General features: G+C 42.5%; 1 protein-coding gene across 1 annotated transcript in view; it reads left to right on the top strand.

Moving 5' to 3' along the window:
* LOC102439107 (dynein heavy chain 11, axonemal) overlaps nucleotides 1-21,815 on the top strand; it is a 33,811-nt gene that overhangs the window by 6,471 nt on the left and 5,525 nt on the right. Inside the window, exons 5-13 of the mRNA XM_023753863.1 lie at nucleotides 1,597-1,767; nucleotides 2,531-2,653; nucleotides 3,779-3,972; nucleotides 5,136-5,284; nucleotides 6,119-6,246; nucleotides 9,849-10,076; nucleotides 13,163-13,354; nucleotides 16,687-16,806; nucleotides 20,151-20,396. Of these exons, the coding sequence (XP_023609631.1) occupies nucleotides 1,597-1,767; nucleotides 2,531-2,653; nucleotides 3,779-3,972; nucleotides 5,136-5,284; nucleotides 6,119-6,246; nucleotides 9,849-10,076; nucleotides 13,163-13,354; nucleotides 16,687-16,806; nucleotides 20,151-20,396 (1,551 nt within the window). The remainder of the gene's footprint in view (nucleotides 1-1,596; nucleotides 1,768-2,530; nucleotides 2,654-3,778; nucleotides 3,973-5,135; nucleotides 5,285-6,118; nucleotides 6,247-9,848; nucleotides 10,077-13,162; nucleotides 13,355-16,686; nucleotides 16,807-20,150; nucleotides 20,397-21,815) is intronic.

The following is a 21,815-nucleotide window of genomic DNA, read 5'->3' as shown; positions in this document are numbered from 1 at the left end:
AATTTTAACAAAACAAATACAAGATCTGTATACTGTGAAAGCAACTAAACATCCTTGAGAAAATTTCAAAAAGCCTAGGTAAATGGAGAGAGAGATCATGATTTTGGTTTAGAACACTCATTATTATTAAGATGTCTCTTCAAATTGATGTATAAATTCAATTCAGTCTCAATCAAAATCCCACAAAGCTTTTTTTAAGCTGATTCTAAAATTTGCGCAGAAGTGCAAAGGATTTTTTTAAATATATTTTATTGATTTTTTACAGAGAGGAAGGGAGAGGGATAGAGAGTTGGAAACATCGATGAGAGAGAAACATCGATCAGCTGCCTCCTGCACACCTCCCACTGGAGATGTGCCTGCAACCAAGGTACATGCCCTTGACAGGAAACAAACCCGGGACCCTTCAGTCCGCAGGCCGACGCTCTGTCCACTGAGCCAAACCGGTCAGGGCATAGATTTAAAATAGCTAAATAATTAAAAAAAAAACAACAAATATGGAGATAAAATACATGATTTAAGACTTATTACAAACCTTCACTAATCAGCCTAAACTAAAATACATAGATTAATGGAACAGAATAGATAGTCCAAAAGTAGACCCACAAATGTATGGTCAACTGATTTTTTAGTGATGCCAAGACACTTCAAAGAGGAAGGAATAATTTTTTATAACCAATGGTGCTGAGACAACTGAATATCAACATGGAATAAAATGAACCTCAACCATTGCATCACACTATACACAAAATTAACTCAAAAAGAATAATCTAAGCTATAAAATTTCTAGGAAAAAAAATAAGAGAAAATCTTTGGGCTTTGGGTTAGGCAAAGATTTCTTAAGAAAGAAAAAAATTGCCCTAGCTGGTTTTGCTCAATGGATAGAGCATCAGCCTGCGGACTGAAGGGTGCCGAGTTTGATTCCGGTCAAGGGCACATGCCTGGGTTGTGGGCATGATCCCCAGTAGGGGTCGTGCAGGAGGCAACCAATCAATGATTCTCTGTCATCATTGATGTTTCTATCTCTCCCTCTTCCTTCCTCTCTAAAATCAATAAAAAATATATATTTTTTAAAAAGAAAGAAAAAATTGATAAATGGAACCTTATTACATTAAAAAAATGTATGGTTTTCTAAAGACATTATTAAGAAAATGAAAAGGCAAGCCACAGACTACTAAAAACTATCTCCAATACATACATACATCTAACAGAATTTATAGCATAATATATAAAGAACGTGTGCAGCTCAATAAGACAACCAACTCAACTAAACAAATAGATGGAAAGTTTGGACAGACATCCCCTATACTAAAACATATGACTTGCCCATACACACATTTTTTAAATGCTCAACAATTATCAGAAAAATGCAAAGAGGATGGTGCAGTGTAGTTGTGTAGGGAGGAGATACAGGTAGATTTTATGGAATGATGCTAATAATAGTAATGACAGAAAATTATCATGTAATTTTCATAAAAACCCTGTCCTGTTGTCTCTCCCCATGGATACCTCTAAACTGTATTGGCCCTGTGTGTCGGGGGCTAGCGAGGCATCCAGGCACCAGTCACCTCCCTTTAACAGTCGCTTTACACCCCCCAGGCTTTCAGTGTGCTGTTCCACAGAGCCATGGAGCAGGCTGACAGGGTGGGGGACACGCAGGGGCGCGTCTCGGTCCTCATGGAGAGCATCACCCACGCCATCTTCCTCCACACCAGCCGGGCGCTGTTTGAGAAGGACAAGCTCACCTTCCTGTCCCAGATGGCTTTCCAGGTGAGCAAATCAGAACCCAAGTCACCCATCTCTGTCGATGATGTACTTTATTTCTGAAGGGAAGCATAGACACCCGTGTTTTGGGAAGCCCTTGAATTAATTTTTCAATAAAATAAAATATTTGCATGCATGTTACCACCCATAAGGTATTATGAAAATACCTAGAATTCAAAAATCGTCTAAATTTGGAGGATTTGAGCTGTTTATCTTTGTAATGTTTTTATGTGGAAATTAGGAATATTTTCATCTGAGCCCCCCCCCGCCAAAATGTCCTATGGACTTCTTGTCAGTTCTGTAATCAGAATGTCCAAAGTGTGTTTCAGTTCCCGGTGTGATTCTCATAGTGTCTTGGATGAAATTCCTACACCAGTACTAACGTATAGAAATAGCTCTGCCTTCTGTTGAGTAACTCAGTCCATTGTCATCGCAAGCTTTCTCAATTTGTAAAACAAATTTTAAGACGTTTGATCTAATAGCAGAAGACTTAACTATGAAAGCATATTTCACATATGTTACTTAGAGGCATAAAATTGGAATAAACCATCCTTCCTAATTATTTGCTGTTAGATTTCTGATCAAGGTTTTGAGATCATGGGCACAACTTATTCCTTATTTCAATTATAGAACAGATATATATCTGTAAGAATTTTTGGAAGACTTGATTCTGCTATTTAATCATATCTATTAAGCAGTCACTGCTTCCTGTGTCGTGATTTTGATGCGTAAACCAAATGACTCTCTTCAATTTTTGTGTATTCTCAAGATTTTGTTGAGAAAGGAAGAGATAGACCCTGGTGAATTGGATTTCCTGCTTCGATTCACAGTTGAACACACTTACCTGAGTCCTGTCGACTTTCTAACTACTCAATCATGGAGTGCCATTAAGGTATGTTAGGAACATGGGTTTTCAAATCTCAGTACTCTCAAATGTAGAAATGTAGTTTTAAAAATCCAAGTGACATAAACCACTTCAGTTGTAGAAATATGCCGTACAATGTAATTGATCTTTATATTAATAAATTGAGTATTTTTTTTGCTTTTTAAAAAAATTTATTTTTCATTTATTGTTGGCACACAATATTATATTTGTTTCAGGGGTACAACTAAAGTGACTGATTTCTTATTGGAAGTAAAGGAACGTTTGACCATTTAATGGGCAGAAAAGTTGTTAATGAATATGTATAGTCTTTATGACCTTTGAAAAAAGTCAAGAAATATAAATGAATAATTTTTAATCTGCCTGGTGCTACTTTCTTTATTTTATAATTAGGTGCTTATTCTCAGACTCAGGAATTCCTTTAAGATGCTCATCATATGCTAAGCTTGGCCCCACCCTTTTTTTCTAAGAAAAGGAACCATTTCTATGCATTGTAGACTTATTTTTATGGTGTATTTAGATCTTTAGTTTTTAAGAAACAAAATGTTAGAGTCCAATTTATTTACAATCATACTTCAGAAGTATAAATTCAATTGTGTATTGGTCAGGGCCTCAGGAGAAAACAGATGGCACATTCAAAGGGGAGAATAAAAAAAGTTTAACAAAGGGTAGAGTATATTTTCATAGTAAGGGAGGGAGAAATAGAGAATCAACCAGGAATGGAGATGACAAAAGGAAGGAAAAGGAGCAGTTACTAAAATGACTGAGAAATAAAGTGATGGGAGAGAGCCAGCCTACAGGAGCTATGGCATTGAGTAGAGGAGCATGCCCAACTGGGTCACTTCAGAGGCAGAGCTGGTGAGAAATACACTGACCTCTCTCTTCCCCGTCCCTCTAGTCCCTTGCCATTGCCTCCTATTGGACAAATCCAACCAGGCCAGAGAACCAGGGAGCTTCGTCCAAGAGACTCTTAGAAATCACCTCTTAGCAGGGCAGAAAAGGGTGCAGGGTAAATCCGGAGAGGAAATAAAGACTGTCCAGCACAACTTGTTTACAGGATTCGATGCAGGCACAAGTTTCTATCTCAAAGGCTCGAGATAAACTATTCCGGTCCGTTCCCCTGTTGTATTACAGGCAGTAGCCCTTATGGAAGAATTTCGAGGCATAGACAGAGACGTGGAAGGATCTGCCAAGCAGTGGAGGAAGTGGGTAGAATCCGAGTGTCCGGAAAAAGAAAAGTTACCGCAAGAATGGAAGAAGAAAAGTCTAATACAGAAGCTGATTATCTTGAGAGCAATGCGCCCTGACAGGATGACCTATGCGCTCAGGTGGGGCAGTCAGCATCTTCGGAAATGCAAGTTAACCGGGAGGAACAGTCTTCAGGGGCTGGGAGAATCTGCCGGAGGCATTTTCGGTCCATACTGATGAGAAGTGATTCTGCTGAAATGTTGATACTGTGCTCACTCCTATTGTTAAACTTTGCTCAACACGATACAGGACATCCTTCCTGAAAACCTTGATTCTGAAATCTGCAGGGGAGACAGGGAGAGAATGGGAATATTTTGGGAAGAGAGGTGGGTGTCAGCAGAGTGCAGAGGCCAGGGAAATGCATGATCCAAGTGTTAATTTCCATTGACTTTATGCTGTGGTGGCATTTTGGCTCCAAAGATTTTGCATGTCAAATAAAAATGAATTCCTTTCAAAGAGACACTCAGAGTCCCATAACTTTGCAGCCGGCACGATTTAAAAGCAGAAAGCCCTGTCTACATCTTGGTTCAAGCGTCCTTTTTCTCTGCTGTTTTGGCTTCCAAATGGTAATATGCTGCTTTATTCACACACGTTGCGTTCTAATTTGAATTCACCGACCAGAGTTCACAACGGCCTTCCCTGCTCCTCTTTCTTTAGTGGTATTCACGCGCCTCTGTTTTTTCCCTCCGCTTTGTCTAGTTCAGCCGGTTTTCCCTGTGCAGCCTCCTCTGCCGAGCCCTACTTTACAAGTGAATTCTGCTCCGTGCTACTTACTTTCTGCTAAATCGGGTGCTGCTGGAAAATAATCCCTGCTTAATGGAGCTTCCCTGTGTGAGAAACACCCCAAAAAGCATTTGTATATTCATGAGAAGCCCAGCAGGCTGGAAAATTGCACTGTGGCAAATCTAATGAGCTGTTAATAAGTAATGGGGGGTCTGGCAGGGGACTGGGGAGGGGATACAAAGCTGTAGACAGGCAGCTGATGGCTCTGAGGGGTGGTCTCAGTAGCCCCCCAAAATAGAATGTAGGCTTCTGGTTTTCAGAGCTTCCCAAGCGGAGAGGGGTCCCCCTGGCCATTCTGCATGAGTCCAGTTGGATTCATATTGTCATTCTAGCACAACATTCCATGTGAAGAACATGTTTGCTTTCTTCCTGTGCCTGTGGTTTAAGCTCATCCAAGTTGTGACACTTTGCAAGGTCAAAAGCAAGCACTGGTCATAAATTTTGCATTGTTTTTTTATAGGAATTTCGTGGAGGAAAAACTGGGTGCAAAGTATGTGGAGAGGACCAGGTTGGACTTAGTGAAAGCCCTTGAGGAAAGCAGCCCGGCCACCCCAGTGTTCTTCATCCTGTCTCCGGGGGTCGATGCCCTCAAAGACCTCGAGGTCCTTGGTGAGTGGCCAGGCGGCTTGCTGGCCCGCCCTCCGGCCTTTCTTCCCGTGCCCGCCCTTCCTTTCGATTGTCAGTTATCTCATTTTCTTTGATTTTTCTTTTCCCATTTGCTGGAGATTGAGCATTTGGAAAACGTTAGACTAATAACACTGTAGAGTCTGAAGAAATGTTCAAATGGCACATTCCTCTGGTTAGCATAATGCAAGTTTCTTTCATACTATTTTCCACCTTTTGACTATGTGAGGGCCAGAGGGCAATTTTCTCCATGCTCATGTACTCTGGTGCCCCCTACGACTAAATAATGGTCATTAGAGCAAGTCTGTTCGATTGTGCGAGGCGCCGTGGCTTTATGCTCCGGATTACTATTCCCCGCGGCCTGTGCCGAGAATACCAGGTTAATGGAGCCGTGACCTGGCTGTGCTCAATTCACGTGCGGCCTCACCAGGTGAGAGGCTCCTGCATTTACCCAGCGAGCCAGTCCCTTCAAAACACGATGTGATCTCTACCACATGTTGCTCCTTTTTATGAGGGAATTGCTTTGCTACTCCTGCTAGAGTTTATAAAGCTCGGTAACAATGCTCGCCATCTATCAAAATGTCAAAAGCTTTATTACCATAAAACCAGAGGAACCGGTTTTCCGAGGGCCTGGGGTGCCTGTGAGGAGGCAGCTGTGGAGAGCTCCAGAGGCTGCCTGTTGAAAACTCAGAGGTTTAGTTTGGATCCTGCAGGAAAGTGACCTGGAAGGGAGCCGTGGTGACCGCGCACGGGCACAACATTCCAGGCTCCACTCGCCTCCTGACTCATTTTCCCGCCCCGTGTTGTGTCCTCCCACAGGCAGCAGGCTCGGGTTTACCATGGACTCGGGGAAATTCCACAACGTGTCTCTAGGGCAAGGGCAGGAGGCAGTGGCGGAAATGGCGCTGGAGACGGCCTCCCAAGCTGGACACTGGGTCATCCTCCAAGTGAGTGCCCCGTCCTCGTGGAAAACACTGGATCTGAACACAGGGAGCTGCCCAGCCACCGGGAACAATCCTTCCTCGCGTTCATGGTGGTGTGGGGAGTCCAGTGGGTTCCCTCAGCATTAGTGACCCCTCCAGAGGTGCCTAGGGGCTCTCCTGACACGGATGGCTATCATCTTTTGAGGGATTTTCTAGGCATTGTGCCTTAAAATGAAAAACAGCAGAAGGAGGCCCTGGCCGGTTTGGCTCAGTGGTTAAGAGTGTCGGCCCTCAGACTGAAGGGTCGAGAGTTCAATTCCCAGTCAAGGACACATACCTCTGTTGCAGGTTTGACCCCTTGTCCAGGTTGGGGCATGTATGGGAGGCAACCAGTTGATGTGTCTAGACACATCAATGTTTCTCTCTCTCTCTCCTTCCCTCTCCTCCCTCCCTTCTACTCTCTCTATAAAGAGTGGAAAAAATATCCTCAGGTGAGGATATATATGTGTATATAGATATAGATAGATATAGATATACGTATAGATATAGATATAGATATAGATATAGATATAGATATAGATATAGATATAGACACATACACTAGAGGGAGCCCTAGCATTCTCCTGACTCAGAGATACCTGGGACACTCCAACAGAGCTTGAGGACACACAGGTTTGTATAGATTGCCAACAGCCCTGTCATAATTTCTCTCATTTGCATCTTGCTTTAAAGTTTATAAATTTTCTCATACAACTCTGCCCCCAACTAGTTGTGTAACGTTCTCTCCACACAGAATAATTAGAGAGGAGACAATCCAGGCTTGGCTATCCCAGTTCCTGGAGGATTCTAGTATCTCTTTAATTTACAGTTAAAAGAGAAGCAATGAGACTTTGAAGAAGAAAGAGACCAACAACATGGAAACTTATTATGTTGTTTATTATTTACAGTAAATTATATCAGTGTAGGGGTATGATATGTATGCATGCACATATTAATAAGTTCTTAGCCAAACTCTATAATGTTCACTTATTATCAGACATAGCCCCTCGAGGGATACTCAGCAATTTATCAAAAGCCCACACTCTAGAGAAAACTATTACAAAGACGCAGGCTGGCAGCTATCTTATCTCAGATCCACACCAGATGGTTTGTGAATTAACATAATGGGTTTAAAAAAGTTTTTTTTTTATTTCAGAGAGGAAGGGAGAGGGAGAGAGAATCATTGATCGGCTGCCTCCTGCAGTCGCCCCACTGGCGATCGAGCCTGCAACCCAGGCATATACCCTGACCAGGAATCAAACTGTCACTTCCTAGTTCATAGGTAGACGCTCAACCCCTGAGCCACTGCGCCGGGCAACATAATGGGTTTTCAATATCATTTATCATGGGCTAAAGTGGGTGGTTCTCAATATATGTGGATTGGCTGAAAAGTTCACGGGCCTTGCTGCCCTTGGACAAGCAGGCGCAAGAATCTCACCAGCCCCAGAGCCAGTGTCCTGAAGGATGGTCCCCAGGCTGGATCCCCAAGTGTGCCCGTGTCCACTGCAGGGCTCACTTGGAGGTATTCTGGCCCCTGACTCCCACGTCAAGGCCTAGAATATGTTTACATGTGTTCCAAGTAGACTTTTCAAGTAAGGGATCGTTGTAGTCCATAAGATATAAAATTAGGACATGCGGGGTGGGCAATGGTAGGTTTACAGTTGTAATACAAATAATGCAATAATTCATAACTAATACAAGAATAAACACTATTTCACATACTCACAAGTGTAAACCTACTTTTGCCTACCCCTGGTTTTGCAGAACAGGTTTTATTTTTGTTTCTGGCCCTGCTTGCTTGTATGAGTGGCACAATTAGGTGTGAGAAGTTCTCTCATTATAATCTAGTAGCAAGCATGTAGGGGAGGAAGCTTAGAGAGAGCCCTCACCTACTGTATAAGTTTGCTTGGGTTGCCATGCCAAGGTATCGCAGATTGGGTGGCTTAACCAAACAGAAACTTAATTTCTTATAGTTTTGGAGGCTAAAAGTTCGAGACCAAGGTGTCAGGTGAGGTCTCTCCTTGGTTTGTAGGTGGTTGTCATCTCCCTGTGTTTTCACATGGTCTCCCCTCTGTGTGTCCCAATCTCCCACTCAATTGGATTAAGGCCAACTCTAATAACTGTATTTAGCCTTATTTACCTCCTAAAGGCCCTATTCCAAAGTCAGTCACATTCTAAGGCACTGAGGGTTTAGGACTTCAGCACATGAATTTGGGGGCACACAGTTCAGCCCATGACACCTCCCAGTGTTCAATGTTTGCCCAGGGCAAAAAAATAATGTGAACAGCTGACTCAGCATAGGTCATTTTACAACAGAATTGTTTCAAAGAAAGATACCCACATTACTATTCCCATCCCTGTTTGCCTTCATTCTTTGTATTTTTGTAGCTGTTATAATCATAATTTTTTTCTTTGTTGGAAATGATAATATATCCCTGGGGGTGATGTTTCCTTCACTATATCAAGGATTTCTCCAAAGCCTGGAGCATGTGAGGTGTGGCTTTATACTTCTCTCCCAGCACCAACTACCAAGCTTAGTATTAGAGAAGCAAATTTGTGAATCATAAACCTTAAAATCAGTGGTGGTGGTGGTGGTGGTGGTGACCTTTCTTTCTTTCTTTCTTTCTTTCTTTCTTTTCTTTTCTTTTCTTTTCTTTTCTTTTCTTTTCTTTTCTTTTCTTTTCTTTCCTTCCTTCCTTCCTTCCTTCCTTCCTTCCTTCCTTCCTTCCTTCCTTCCTTTTCTTCCTTTCCTTTCTTTTCTTTCTTTTCTTTCTTTCTATCCTCCCTGGAGGATATTTCCCATTGATTTTCTAGAGAAGGGGAAAGTTAGAGAGAAGCATTGATGTGAGAGAGACACATCCATCAGTTGCCTCATGTACGCACCCCAAGAGGGTCGGGGAACTAGCCTGCAACCAAGGTACATGCCCTTGACCAGAATAGAACCCATGACCCTTCAGTCCACTGACCAACGCTCTATCCACTAAGCCAAACTGGCTAGGGCAACATTTTTTTCTTTTGTAATTTCTGACAGCTCTAGGTTTTAAGAAAAATAGCATGGTAGGAATACATAGACCATCTTAACAAAGGTTGATTGCTTTCTTTTTCCGCTAGCCTTTCATCCCTCACATCCATTTGAGTCCATATTCTAATGAGCAGGAGTTGAGTACAAGAGGTTTCCATCAGAAGTAATGAAGTGGGTGATCTGGTACATTTCTGGCCTTTAGTTTTTATACTTGATTAAACTAACCCAGATAAGTCTCAGTAATTGAGTTTGGATCTTAACAAAGAAGAGTATTGGGCAACTCCATCTCAGAAGTGATGGGTGGGCGTTGGAAGCAGGTAAGTGTGTTGGAAGGAGATTTGGGTTTATAAAGACAACTTGTGTTGACTTGGATCACTTAATGTGTTCATTGTTTAAATTTATTTCTTGTTTTGTTTTGTTCTCCTAACATGATAAAAAAGGAACATTTACATCATGGTTCTCTGAGTGTTCAACACATTGATGTATAGAAAAAAATTATTGTAATTCTATAATTTTAGTAATAGACTTGAGTTTCACAGGAATTACAAATCATACTATCTTTCAGAATGTCCACTTGGTGGCCAGGTGGCTGGGAACCTTAGAGAAACTCCTTGAAAGATTCAGCCAAGGAAGCCACAGAGATTACAGGGTTTTCATGAGCGCCGAGACTGCACCCACACCAAGTGAACACATCATCCCACAGGGACTCCTGGAAAATTCCATCAAGATCACTAACGAGCCCCCCACAGGAATGCTGGCCAATTTACATGCTGCTCTCTACAACTTTGATCAGGTAAGAAAGGAGAAGTCGGGTCTGACTCTAAGTCAGGGTCTTCTCCCAACACGGTGGAACCATCATCTGCTCATGAAACGTGTACCGAGGGATAAAGTGAATCTTGGTGTGAGTGTGTGAGTACGTCTGTGCTTAACTTTTTCTCTAGTACCTTCTGGGTCAATACCCAAACCAATTCCTTATAAAGGAATTATAATAATTAGCTATCTAAGACTATAGCTTTGAAGAATACAGTTAATTACTTAATTAAACTATTGAGTAATTTGTAGCGTATGTAAACACAAAAGACTGTAAACAGAAGGGACTCAAAAAAACGGATCAGTTACACATTTGCAGTATGCTTTTTTGTGAACAACAGTGGGCATGTATTTGTTTTTTAATTGCCCCTCGATTTATAATTTCTGGCTGTTATTACATTCTCAAAGTAAGTACAAAAGAGGAGTTCGATATATTGAAAGAGGGTTTTATCTAACTCCCTAAAACAATTGTCTTGATTGGTGAAAAGTGAGCATTTCTTTAACAATTATGCTTCAGTACAGTTGTCCTTCAGCTTTTGTGTTTTTTTTGGTTTTGGTTTTGGTTTTGTTGTTGTTGTTTTGTTTTGTTTTGATAAGGACCCCTTTGATAGTCTGATAAAATGCACATTTTCAAAATGTGCTGTGTATAGTCATAGGGATAAATAGATCCCTCAAGCCTATGCATGAAGTCCTCCAGCTAAAAACCACTAGTTCTAGTTTATTCGTGAAAGTATCAGTCCTTTTCATTGCTATCTGGAAAGCCATTTTTATTAACTGAGGGTGATATTTATTGGCAAGATTCTTAAGAATTTCAAGGAGTATGTTATTTCTTTTTTTTAATATATTTTATTGATTTTTTACAGAGAGGAAGGGAGAGAGATAGAGTTAGAAACATCGATGAGAGAGAAACATCGATCAGCTGCCTCCTGCACATCTCCCACTGGGGATGTGCCCGCAACCCAGGTACATGCCCTTGACCGGAATTGAACCCAGGACCCCTGAGTCCGCAGGCCGACGCTCTATCCACTGAGCCAAACCGGTCTCGGCAAGGAGTATGTTATTTCTTATCTAGTGGAAAGGATGTTCTGAAATATTAAGACTAAATTTGATCATAAGTAGCAAAATCGAAGTGATTCACTAAATGAACTTCCCAACAAACCTCCTTTGGCCAAAACTAAACACAAAAATGGAAACTAAAGAAAACCTAAAATTTTAAAGAGTCTTTTATGAATGCTGACCTGTCATTAAACTAGAAAACAAGATTTGTCTTTAATCCAGATTATGCAATTCACAGGAATTAACCTGTGCTCCCTAGCTATCTGTGAAGAGGTTCGCAGCCCCTTTTTATCAGAATTGTGGTTAGACACTTATCAGAAGTATAAAAAAACCAGTGGCTTAAATTAAACAAGGTTAAAAATTATTTCTACCATGTGAGATTTCTGGAGTTAGGTCATTCAGAGCTCCTGTGTGTCACCACAAAGTTGTCAACAACCCTGTAGGATGTTAGGTAACCTAGATCATAACTCCTAAATAAATGTTTGTTAGATCATAACTCCTAAATAAAAGTTTATTAGATTATAATTCCTAAATAAAAGTTTGATACTTCTATTTGGTCCCCTACAAATTTCTTACCAACAGTAATATATTTATATGGTTTCTCTTTTCTGCCTTCACAAGGTGGCCTTTTATTTGCTGTATAGTTGTAGGAAAGCTATTTTCAAGGGTTGTATATTTTCAAACCCCTTAAGCTTCCTAGTATGTGGCCGGGCCAATTCTAGAACCGTATTTGGTGGTAGCCCTGGATTCCGATGAAAGTGATACAGAAAGAGACTAAAAAGCTCTCCTGGACCAGAGAACAAATCTAGTCTTGGTTTCAACTTTTACCAGAAGTCCCCCGGGAGACCAGCTCTGAAATCCTCCCCCACCCAAGGATGCTAAGTATCTTTGTAGGTGGCCCCGGTTGTCCGACTGGCTGTCCTTTGGCCATTTTGAAGGACAAGGCAGGAGGGTACGGATTTGGCCTTGTTTTCTGCTGCTGCCCAACCTCAGCGGAAGGAGTCGTCCTTGACTTTTCCTGTTTGCCTCAGACAACTGCCAAATCTGAAGGTGGGTCAGGTACTACCTGTAAACCATAAATCAGTTGGCTCTTTTTTACCTTTTAATTTCTTGGCTGTTGGGGCCATTGACCATATCCATGTAACATACCAGGACTCAACTTTCCTTTTGCATTAAAAAAAATTTTTACAGATCTTGTCTAGGGGGTATATATTTTTTTAATCTTCTATATGCCATTCTATCATCCCAGCAATGAATTTTATTTCTGGTTCATTGGAAGGAAACCATTGGTCTTGGTGGTTGTATTTGTGGAGGTCAGCACAAAATTATAGTGATTCAAACAAGGTAATTTCTCTCATATATAACTGGCAGCTCTGTCCATGAGATCCGCCACACACCCACGCTGATGGGTGCCTCTGCTAGTCCTAAATCTGTCTTCTATGAGTGTCCAACCATCACTAGTTTTAGCCTACAGAAGGAAAAGAGCGACAACCAAGGCAAACAATTTCCTTTTAAATAGAGGACTAAGTTAGACACCTCACTTCTGCTCAAATTCTGTTGGCAAGAACTTGGTTATGTAGCGCATCTGGCTTCAAGGGTGGCTGGGAAGTAGTCTTTGGATGGCTGGCCCAGTGCCCATATATTCTGTATCACGATGAAACCAGGGACAAATCGTATTTGGGGTTAAATATCTGTCACCCAACTTTGACAAGGATAGTTTTGCAGGGGGGAATGATGTCAAGCAGAATAGTAAAATGCATTGTCTCAGTTTCTAGTGAAGCATTCAGAAGAATAGCTAAAGCAAAAGAAAAGCGTTCCTCTTGCATCAGCAGACTGGCAAATGCGAAACAGACAGTCTCCTACGATGCTCTCCTAGGACACACCCTGCTAAAAACTGCACGTCATCTCTATCCCGGATCTCCCTCCAAGTCCTTCACGGGATCATTGAGAACTCGGACCCTTGCCCTTGGAAACCGTACAGGTGGGTAATGGAACATTTTCCTTTCCTCCCAGGATACACTCGAAGTGTGCTCCAAGGAGCAGGAGTTTAAAAGCATCCTCTTCGCCCTGTGCTATTTCCACGCCTGTGTGGCTGGGAGACTGAGGTTCGGCCCCCAGGGCTGGAGCCGCCGCTATCCCTTCAATCCCGGGGACCTCACCATCTGCGCCGACGTCCTCTACAACTACTTAGAGGCAAACCCGAACGTAAGTGCCAGTGGGCAGATAACCTCTTCCGAGGCGTGGGTTGAATCTGTCAGGCTTTGGGCATTATCAAAACGGACTGTAATTTCTCTTTGGAAGCTATTATTGAAATGGCTGACACTCGCTACGCATCGTCTGCTGAGTGTGAAAATAAACCAGATCAAAGGTTTCCTGGCAGTGTGGATGCTTGGATTTCGGAAGATAGGTCAAACCAGTTCTACATCAGCAGCTTCGTGCAAAAAAAAAAAAATGTCCTTCATTATGTTAACAAAAACAGTGGTTTACATGTGCATGGATGCCAGATTCATTAGGCAGGTAATGAAGCATTTGCACAAATGTAATTACATACAGCAATTCTGACAGTTCATAACACTGCATTAATAATCACTACAATTAGTCCTGATGATGGAAGCAATTTACAGCGCGTCACCAGGATAAATAATGGTGCATTTCCTGCATATGTCATTATTATGTATTAAGGATGCCACCTTGTTGTGACTTTCTCAGTAATGTTCCCCTTGATTTGAAGTTAAAGGTAGATGAATGATTTTATCTTGTAGCTCAAATGTGTTTTACAGATGGGAACGGCAATGCTTCATCAAGAACATTTGTGTAAACTCTTATAAACCCAACGATTGCACTTCAGAAAGGAGCCATTTGTAAGAATGTTCTGGCTTAGTCCTCATAAGGGGGACTTTTTCCATTAAGTGAAATTTGAGATATATTTGTCAGAACCACCCAGGCATGCTCTAGGCCACACTCTCTATAAGGGGCCTTTAAAACAACTCATCCATTTCTCTGTGTACAAGTGACTGTTTTATGTCCTTTTATGTCCATTGTTACGATTTTTGTTATCCAGGTTTTTTCAAATTTCAAAGGTGATTTGACTACTGTCAGAATGTGTACACTTGGTACGTGACATGGGTGTGTCCTCCCAAGAAACACATTTTGAATAAGTGGTACCCAAAGTAAATGGCCTTAATATGGTATGTGATGATCAATATTCATCATTTTTTAAATTGATGAAATTAAAAAGTAAGTCCACATACAGACCTTGAGCATATTTTGACCCTTCTAATAAATATTTTCTGTTGATCTTAGCATGTTTTGTTTTAAATGTCACACGTAAAATTGCTTATTGTAATAGTTCTGGGTAGAAAATGAAATAGACCACTTAACACTTTTACTCAAGTCTTTCATAACTGTCCCCCATGAGGTTGACCAGTAGTTTTATCCTATTTCCAATGAGCCTTGTACATGATTGAGATAGAAATCAAGGGGAGAAAGAGAGGAGTTGACATGATACATATATATAGTATTTTTCCTTTAGGGAGAGAGGAAGGGAGGAGAGTGAGAAACATCAATGTGAGAGCAACATCTATTGGCTGCCTCCTGCACATTTCCCACCCGGGATCGAGCCTGCAACCGGACATGTGTCCTGACTGGGAATCGAACTGGCAGCCTTATCAGTGCTTGGGATGTCGCTCAACCAACTGAGCCACACTGGCCAGGGCCAACCTTAGGTTTTTAACACACCCGCTTGTCTCTCAGATGTCTTGACCTGAGTCATTTGCTACACATTGCAAAGCAAGTGACAAGCATTGGTGAATTAAGTTAAAATGTGCACATAGTTTGGTTTTATAAGACACCTTTTCAGGAAGGAATCTGTAAAATGCAGATCAGAATTTGCAGATCAGAATTTGAGGAAAGAGAATTGGTTATTAAAAAGGACAGACTCCCTAGCTGATTAAACCTTGAGGGAGATACATACTGGATGGTAAGATGCATAGCGGCCGTGAATTAAATGTAATCGCAAGAGAAATAAAATTAAGAAGTCTTTTATGGAAGGTAGTCCATGGGGTGGTTGAGAGAGAGAGCATGATACAGTCTAGTCCCTTCTCTTTTATTTTTCATTCACATCAAACTGGCTTAAAAGAGAGACATATTTGAGGTTCATTTATTCAAATTCACATAAACTTGTAGCTAGTACATTGGACTAGCTGAAGCAATTTTACTTGTTCCGTCACATCATGCAACAAAGGAAGGCTATAATTAAGTTCTTACTTGAACTGTTGGGAGGCGGTATATTGCCCCCGAGGGTATAAAGGTTCCTGTCTAGAAAGGTTTCATCACAAACTGGCATGTTTTGCAAACCCAGAGGAAGCTAAAGGGTAGCAAAGAGAGACTGCAAACCACTGCGAGGCCAAATACAGAGGAGGCAGAGTGATTTCTTGAATAAAACATGGCACAGTCATTAGTTACAACCCCTCAACTAGTAGGTAGGCCAGTCATGACATAAAACAAGCCCTCAAATCAATCCGTGGCAAGGGGGTTGGTTTGCATGAACTTCTGGAGGTTGACGGGATTCAAACTATACCCCAACTCAAATTATTTTGGGGTTTTCTTTTCCTGAGCTAGACCATAAAAACATGTCATATGTCCAAGGCCCTGTGAGCCAATACCCTCTCATGATTTTTGGATGAGCTTTTGTATGTGTATACTCCCCCTGCATAACATGTTCTAGGACTGATTCAGTTTGCTCTAGAATCTGCATAAAAAGCCCAGTGTTAATGAATTTCCACTGAATGTATTAAAACACTGGAAATGATTCTCTCAAGAAAGTCTGTGCAGAAGCCTGGACAGTTTCTGAAGGTCTTTTACAAGGCCAGTGCTCCAGGCCGTGAGCCTGTGGGGGGTGGGGGAGGTTGGGGGGGCATTGAGGGGCCATTGTGTTAGAGGGGCTTGTGGAGGCACATGTGCCTGCCGCCCGTCAACAGGCTTGATCCCCGGTGGGAAATGTGCAGGAGGCAGCCAATAGATGTTGCTCTCACATGGATGTTTCTCACTAAAGGAAAAAAACTATATATATATCTGTATGTATGTATCATGTCAACTCCTCTCTTTCTCCCCTTGGATTTCTATCTCAATCATGTCCAAGGCTCATTGGAAATAGGATAAAACTACTGGTCAACCTCATGGGGGACAGTTATGAAAGACTTGAGTAAAAGTGTTAAGTGGTCTATTTCATTTTCTACCCAGAACTATTACAATAAGCAATTTTACTTATTTAAAACAAAACATGCTAAGATCAACAGAAAATATTTATTAGAAGGGTCAAAATATGCTCAAGGTCTGTATGTGGACTTACTTTTTAATTTCATCGATTTAAACAATGATGAATATTGATCATCACATACCATATTAAGGCCATTTACTTTGGGTACCACTTATTCAAAATGTGTTTCTTGGGAGGACACCCCCATGTCACGTACCAAGTGTACACATGCGGATGCTCTGGGCCTGGAAGTGAACATTTGCGTGATCTTCCCCCCCAGGTCCCATGGGAAGACCTCCGCTATCTTTTTGGTGAGATCATGTATGGGGGCCACATCACAGATGACTGGGATCGCAGGCTGTGTCGGGTGTATTTAGAGGAATTCATGAATCCATCTCTGGTAAGACATTTTTAAAAATTCACTGAGGAGAAACTTCTGGTAAGAATTATTATTGCACAGAGGTATATATGTGGAGGCTACAACGTGACTCTGAAAATGTCATTGTATAAATAATTCTTAGATGTTATTGAGGATTCCTGGCTTTTTGTGAATGCATTCTGGCTCACCTTCACGGGAGCTAGAAATGTGTTCGAAATGCAGGGTCTTGGGCTGCATCCCAGACATAGAGGATCAGAATCTGTGTTATGACAGGTGGTTTCTGTGCCCAGGGGAAGCAGTGTCTCACACACTGACTCACTGGCTTTTGGAATAGCCGGGTGAGGTGTGCAGAACTGACAGTTACCCCATTTTATAGACAAAAAGACTGAGACCCAGTAGTTGGCCCCAGGTCACTCAGTCAACATGGGCAAGCGCTCTAGCCTGAAGACGGGTGTATTGATTTCAATTGGAGGACTCTGAAACTAGTGAAATTTACCGTTTTTCCCTGTCACAGAAGCCATGGAGTCTTCTAAGTTAACCACTAACCCTGACTGGACATGTGCTCAAGAGAAATGTGGTGGGGAACCCAGCTCTTCCTTTTGTGAGGCGCGGGAAGAGCACGCCTGTACTGGCATTTAGAGAGGAGGCACCCGCTGCCCATTTCTCATCTTTCTAACCCTGGGTCTGTGTAGACCAAACACCCATGTGGTTCATGACCAGGGCTGTGCTTTCTGGCCAAAGGACTCAGTCCTTGTTTCCCAGTGAAGTAGCTGTGAGCGGTGGCCACATTTCTCCCATGCTCTCTCTCTCAAATGGTTTCCAAGTTCATGGCCATCGAATGGTTATTTCTTGGAAACCCCGGAAGCCCTTCGTCATGTTATCTCAACTCCCAGTCGGACAAAACACCAACTGTGTTTAGAGCAGTGTGAGCAACCTCCTGTTTATCATTTCTCTGAGGACTGCGTCTCATAAAAACATTCTGTACTTTCAATCACCTTCCTTGAGTCCCCTTTGAGAAATGATATAATTATGTATTAGAAAACATGGTGTGTTGCAGTCTAATTGAGAAAATTGGGCACAGGTTCTTTTTTACTATTCATTAATGTTAAACAATTTGGGAACAATGCGGGGGGTGTAGGGGGGGAATCATTTCTTGCCATGTGACCCTTCCTTAAGTTAGTTTCTCTTGCTGGTGAGTCTCCTGGTCTTTCCTGAGTTCCAAGTGAGCAGAATTTCACAGGTCAGAGAGACACTTTCAATCTCACACAACCCAAGTCACTCCTCAGAAGAGGTCTGGAGCAGGTTACCATGGAGACGGGAAAGATAAACTGGGGTAGAGCGTGACCTGTACAGAGGCTGATTTCTTGGCATGATGGTGGAGGTCGGGGGCAGAGTGAGAAGCTCATATTGATGTTTTCTCTCTGGCTCTGGCCTGGGGGTAAGGAGCGAATTACTGTTGCCAAGCGAGACCGTCCATTAACCTTCACAAGTCTGAACTCCCATTCAAATAATTGTAAAATAAATACAGACAATAGAGCCTTGGTGGGGGACCGGGGCGGGGGGGACATTCCAGGAGTGTGCTAGCCCTTTAAAAAATTTCGGTGCAGATCTGGCGAGGTTTTCAGGATGGGAAGGCTTCATCTGCAATCTCACATCCTCTCTGGACAGTACTACCTACCTGTTCAACTCACCAAAGGAAGGTCAAGCCAGGGTGACTCCGTGGCAGAGGCTGTAGGACCCAGTGATTCTGTTCTCATGCAGACATTTCCTGCTCATGCTGTTTATAGTATTGGGAACTTGATCTAACACTTCAGCACCTGCCAGGGTCTTCTTGCCACTTCTCACATTGGTTAACTTATTTGGAAATGGGTATCTTTGGTTGCATTGGACTATGCCCAGAAAGCAACCAATGACACGGGGTTTCAAGTTATGCTGCTCAGAATACTCTGTGACATTGTCCTGTTAGGATGGGTGAGTTCCTTGTTGGATAAATGCATCTGCACTCAGGGAGGGTTCCCTGATGGCAGTGAGCCTTAGAGTGTCTCAAAGTTAGGCAATTATTAATATTCTCTCATGTACAGCGTGTACTTGGCAATGCAAAACAAGTAATACATTAAACTACTTTTGCAAAATAAGGTATTTAGTTACCTGAAAGTTGTCATATTTTAAAAACTATTTTGGTGAAATTAGCCTTGGCTGGTGCGGTTCGGTTGTTTGGGCATCATCCTGTGCACCAAAGGGTCGCTGGTTCGATTTCCAAAAGCGGCTGCACCATTTTGTAGCCACCAGCCATGTATGGGGATCCTATTCTCTCCACATTCTTGCCAACACGTTTACTGCCCATATCCTTTACCTTTTCCTGGTGTGTGTGAAGTGTATGGCATTGTAATGTTGACTTGCATTTCCCTAAATATTATGGTATTGAGCATCTTCTCGAAAGCAATGTCTGTTTAGAACTCTTGATTCTTTCAGGCATAACAGTCTTTTCAAACGGCCCTCCCCCACGTGCAGACAGATGCCACGTGCAGAGAGCTCTGTGACCCAGGCCCATCAGCAGGAAGCAGCTTTTCATAAACGCCCTGGAGTGGGCAGGGGGCAGGCCCGGGCTGAAGCAGGATTCACGGAGCTCCTTGAGTACGAAGCCTTTGCAGGGTCCTGAAAGCAGAGGGAGAACTCAAGTCCCTGTTCATACAGTTCATGTGTAACATGTCATTTGAAGCGGGGCTATGAAAAGTGTGTGTCCTGGGAAAGCATAGCTATAGAGTCCTACTGAAATGAAGTCCGAATTAATATTAACATCAAACATCTGCCTGGGCAAGTTACGCAAAATGGGGCTGTTTGGGAGAACCAAGGACTGGAAGCATGTGTCAAGGTGGTCAGTAAACAGGGTGGCTCAGCTGTTCCCTGGCTGTGCATGAATCCTGCTGCCCCAGGCAAACTTCAGACAGAGTCTTCTTAGGGATCGGCCTCAAGTGTGTTCCTTGGACTCCTACCGAGGTCAGCTTGGTGTCATCCACAGAGTAGAATGATCAATTATGAAAGAGCTGCAAAACGTTTTGGAGAGCTTGCTATACAGTGGTGTACTGGGGCTGCATAGCAGTTTCTCAGTGTTTAGGAAGCAAAGATGGATGCCCAGTTATCTAATTTTATTTTTTGAGAGAGAGTGAGAGAGGGAGCAGGGAAGAAACATCCATGAGAGAGACACATCGATTGGTGGCCTCCCATATGAGCCCCGACCAGGGCTGGGGATCGAACCTGCAACCCTTCGGTGGGTGGGAAGATGCTCTATCCACTGAGCTGTACCAGCCAGGGCTGATTGATGCCCCTTTTGTGTGGAATAACCGATTTCTCCTTTGTGGTGGAAGATTGAAGATGAGCTTCTGCTGGCACCAGGCTTTGCAGCGCCCCCTAACCTATCAGATTACTGCGGCTACCACCAGTACGTCGAGGAGACGCTTCCTCCAGAAAGCCCCACGCTGTACGGCCTGCACCCAAACGCGGAAATAGAGTTCCTGACAGTGACGTCCAACACTCTCTTCAGAACTTTGCTGGAGACGCAGCCCAGGAAAGCACTCGTCAGCCAGGAGCTGGAGCCGTCCACAGAAGACAAGGTGAGGGTCTTTCTTGTCTTCGTTACCGAGGCCTAATGTATACACAGTGCAATGCACTAACCCAAGTGTACAACTCTGTGGGTTTTTACCTTGGTATACACCCGTGTAACCACCCAGACCAAAATACAGAATATTTCCAATACTCCAGAAGGCTACTCATGCTCCTTACTGGTCAATATACCCTCCCTTCCAGCCCAGGGGTAACCTTGCTCTCCATATCTCTATCACCATAGGTTTGCTTTGCCTGCGTTTGAACTTCAGACACACACACAGCCATACAGCCATGTACTCAATGTGTGGCTCCTTCCATTGCACATTACATTTGTGCGTTTCATCCATGTGTGCACTGACCAATGCACAGTTCTTTAACCTGTGTAGGATGGACGTTTGGGTTGTTTCTAGTTTTTCTCTATTATGTATATCACAGCCATGAACACCCTTGTATAGTCTTTTGTCCATAAACAAAGGTAGTTCCCCAAAATATCCACTCATAATACTCATACTCAGAAGTGGAATTACTGGAGCAAAGGACACAATGTTAGCACACTAGCCATCAGATCGTATTATAGCAAGGCCCCAGGAACTTCCAGTGTTATTTCTTAAAGTTTTTCAATTACTTATTGCCATAAGGCCCTTTGTTGAGAAACTTATTTGTAATTTAGAAACTATAGGATGCGTTGCAGGGTATTGTGTTCTATATACTAACAGCTTCCATGTGAATGTTAGATTTTTTTTTTTAAAGAAAATGAACAAGATAAAAATTCATCCATTTGGGGAAAGGTATAGTTGTGAATAGAAGCAGGGAGGTAGACGAGGTTTTCATCTAGTTTTTGGATTTCAGTCTTTCCAACAAGGAAGCTGATCATTCAACCAGAAAATGCAAAGCAAATGAGGTAAAGATACCTCAACACCCCAGATAGGCAAAAAGATTGTAGCAACAACCATCTGTTGAGTGCTTACACAGGGCACTAAAGAAAGCGCTCAGGATAGTATCCGGATCCTTATTTCAGAGATAAGCTTACGCGACATCCCAAAGCCCAATGGCTAAGAAGGGCCAGTGAAGGAAACCAAATTCGAGCTGATTCTCAAGGCCATTCTTTTACCAAACTTCCAGACTACCCTGTGTTTCAGACTCTACCACTATTATAAATGAGTTTAAGATTTCAGAACCTGACAAGTTACCTGCCAGGGTGCTAAAGCAAATTGCAAGCCTGGTGTCAGCACCATAGGCAGTAATCTGAGAAATCAAGGAAAGAGGGAAAGTGTCTGAGGCTGAAGACAGGCAATACTCAGGTCTTCTGTCCATTGTAGGTATTTGTTAGTTTTCCACAGCTCGGTAAAGTGGCTTAGATAGAATAAATAGGCACCTCGGAGAACTACACACACATCCGTGTCTCCAGTGTTAAATCTTCATTCTTC

Source organism: Myotis lucifugus, unplaced genomic scaffold (genome assembly GCF_000147115.1).
Source record: "Myotis lucifugus unplaced genomic scaffold, Myoluc2.0 scaffold_52, whole genome shotgun sequence".
Classification (NCBI taxonomy): domain Eukaryota; kingdom Metazoa; phylum Chordata; class Mammalia; order Chiroptera; family Vespertilionidae; genus Myotis; species Myotis lucifugus.
The sequence above is the reverse complement of the archived record's forward strand: the minus strand, read 5'-3'. Positions and strand labels throughout refer to the sequence as shown.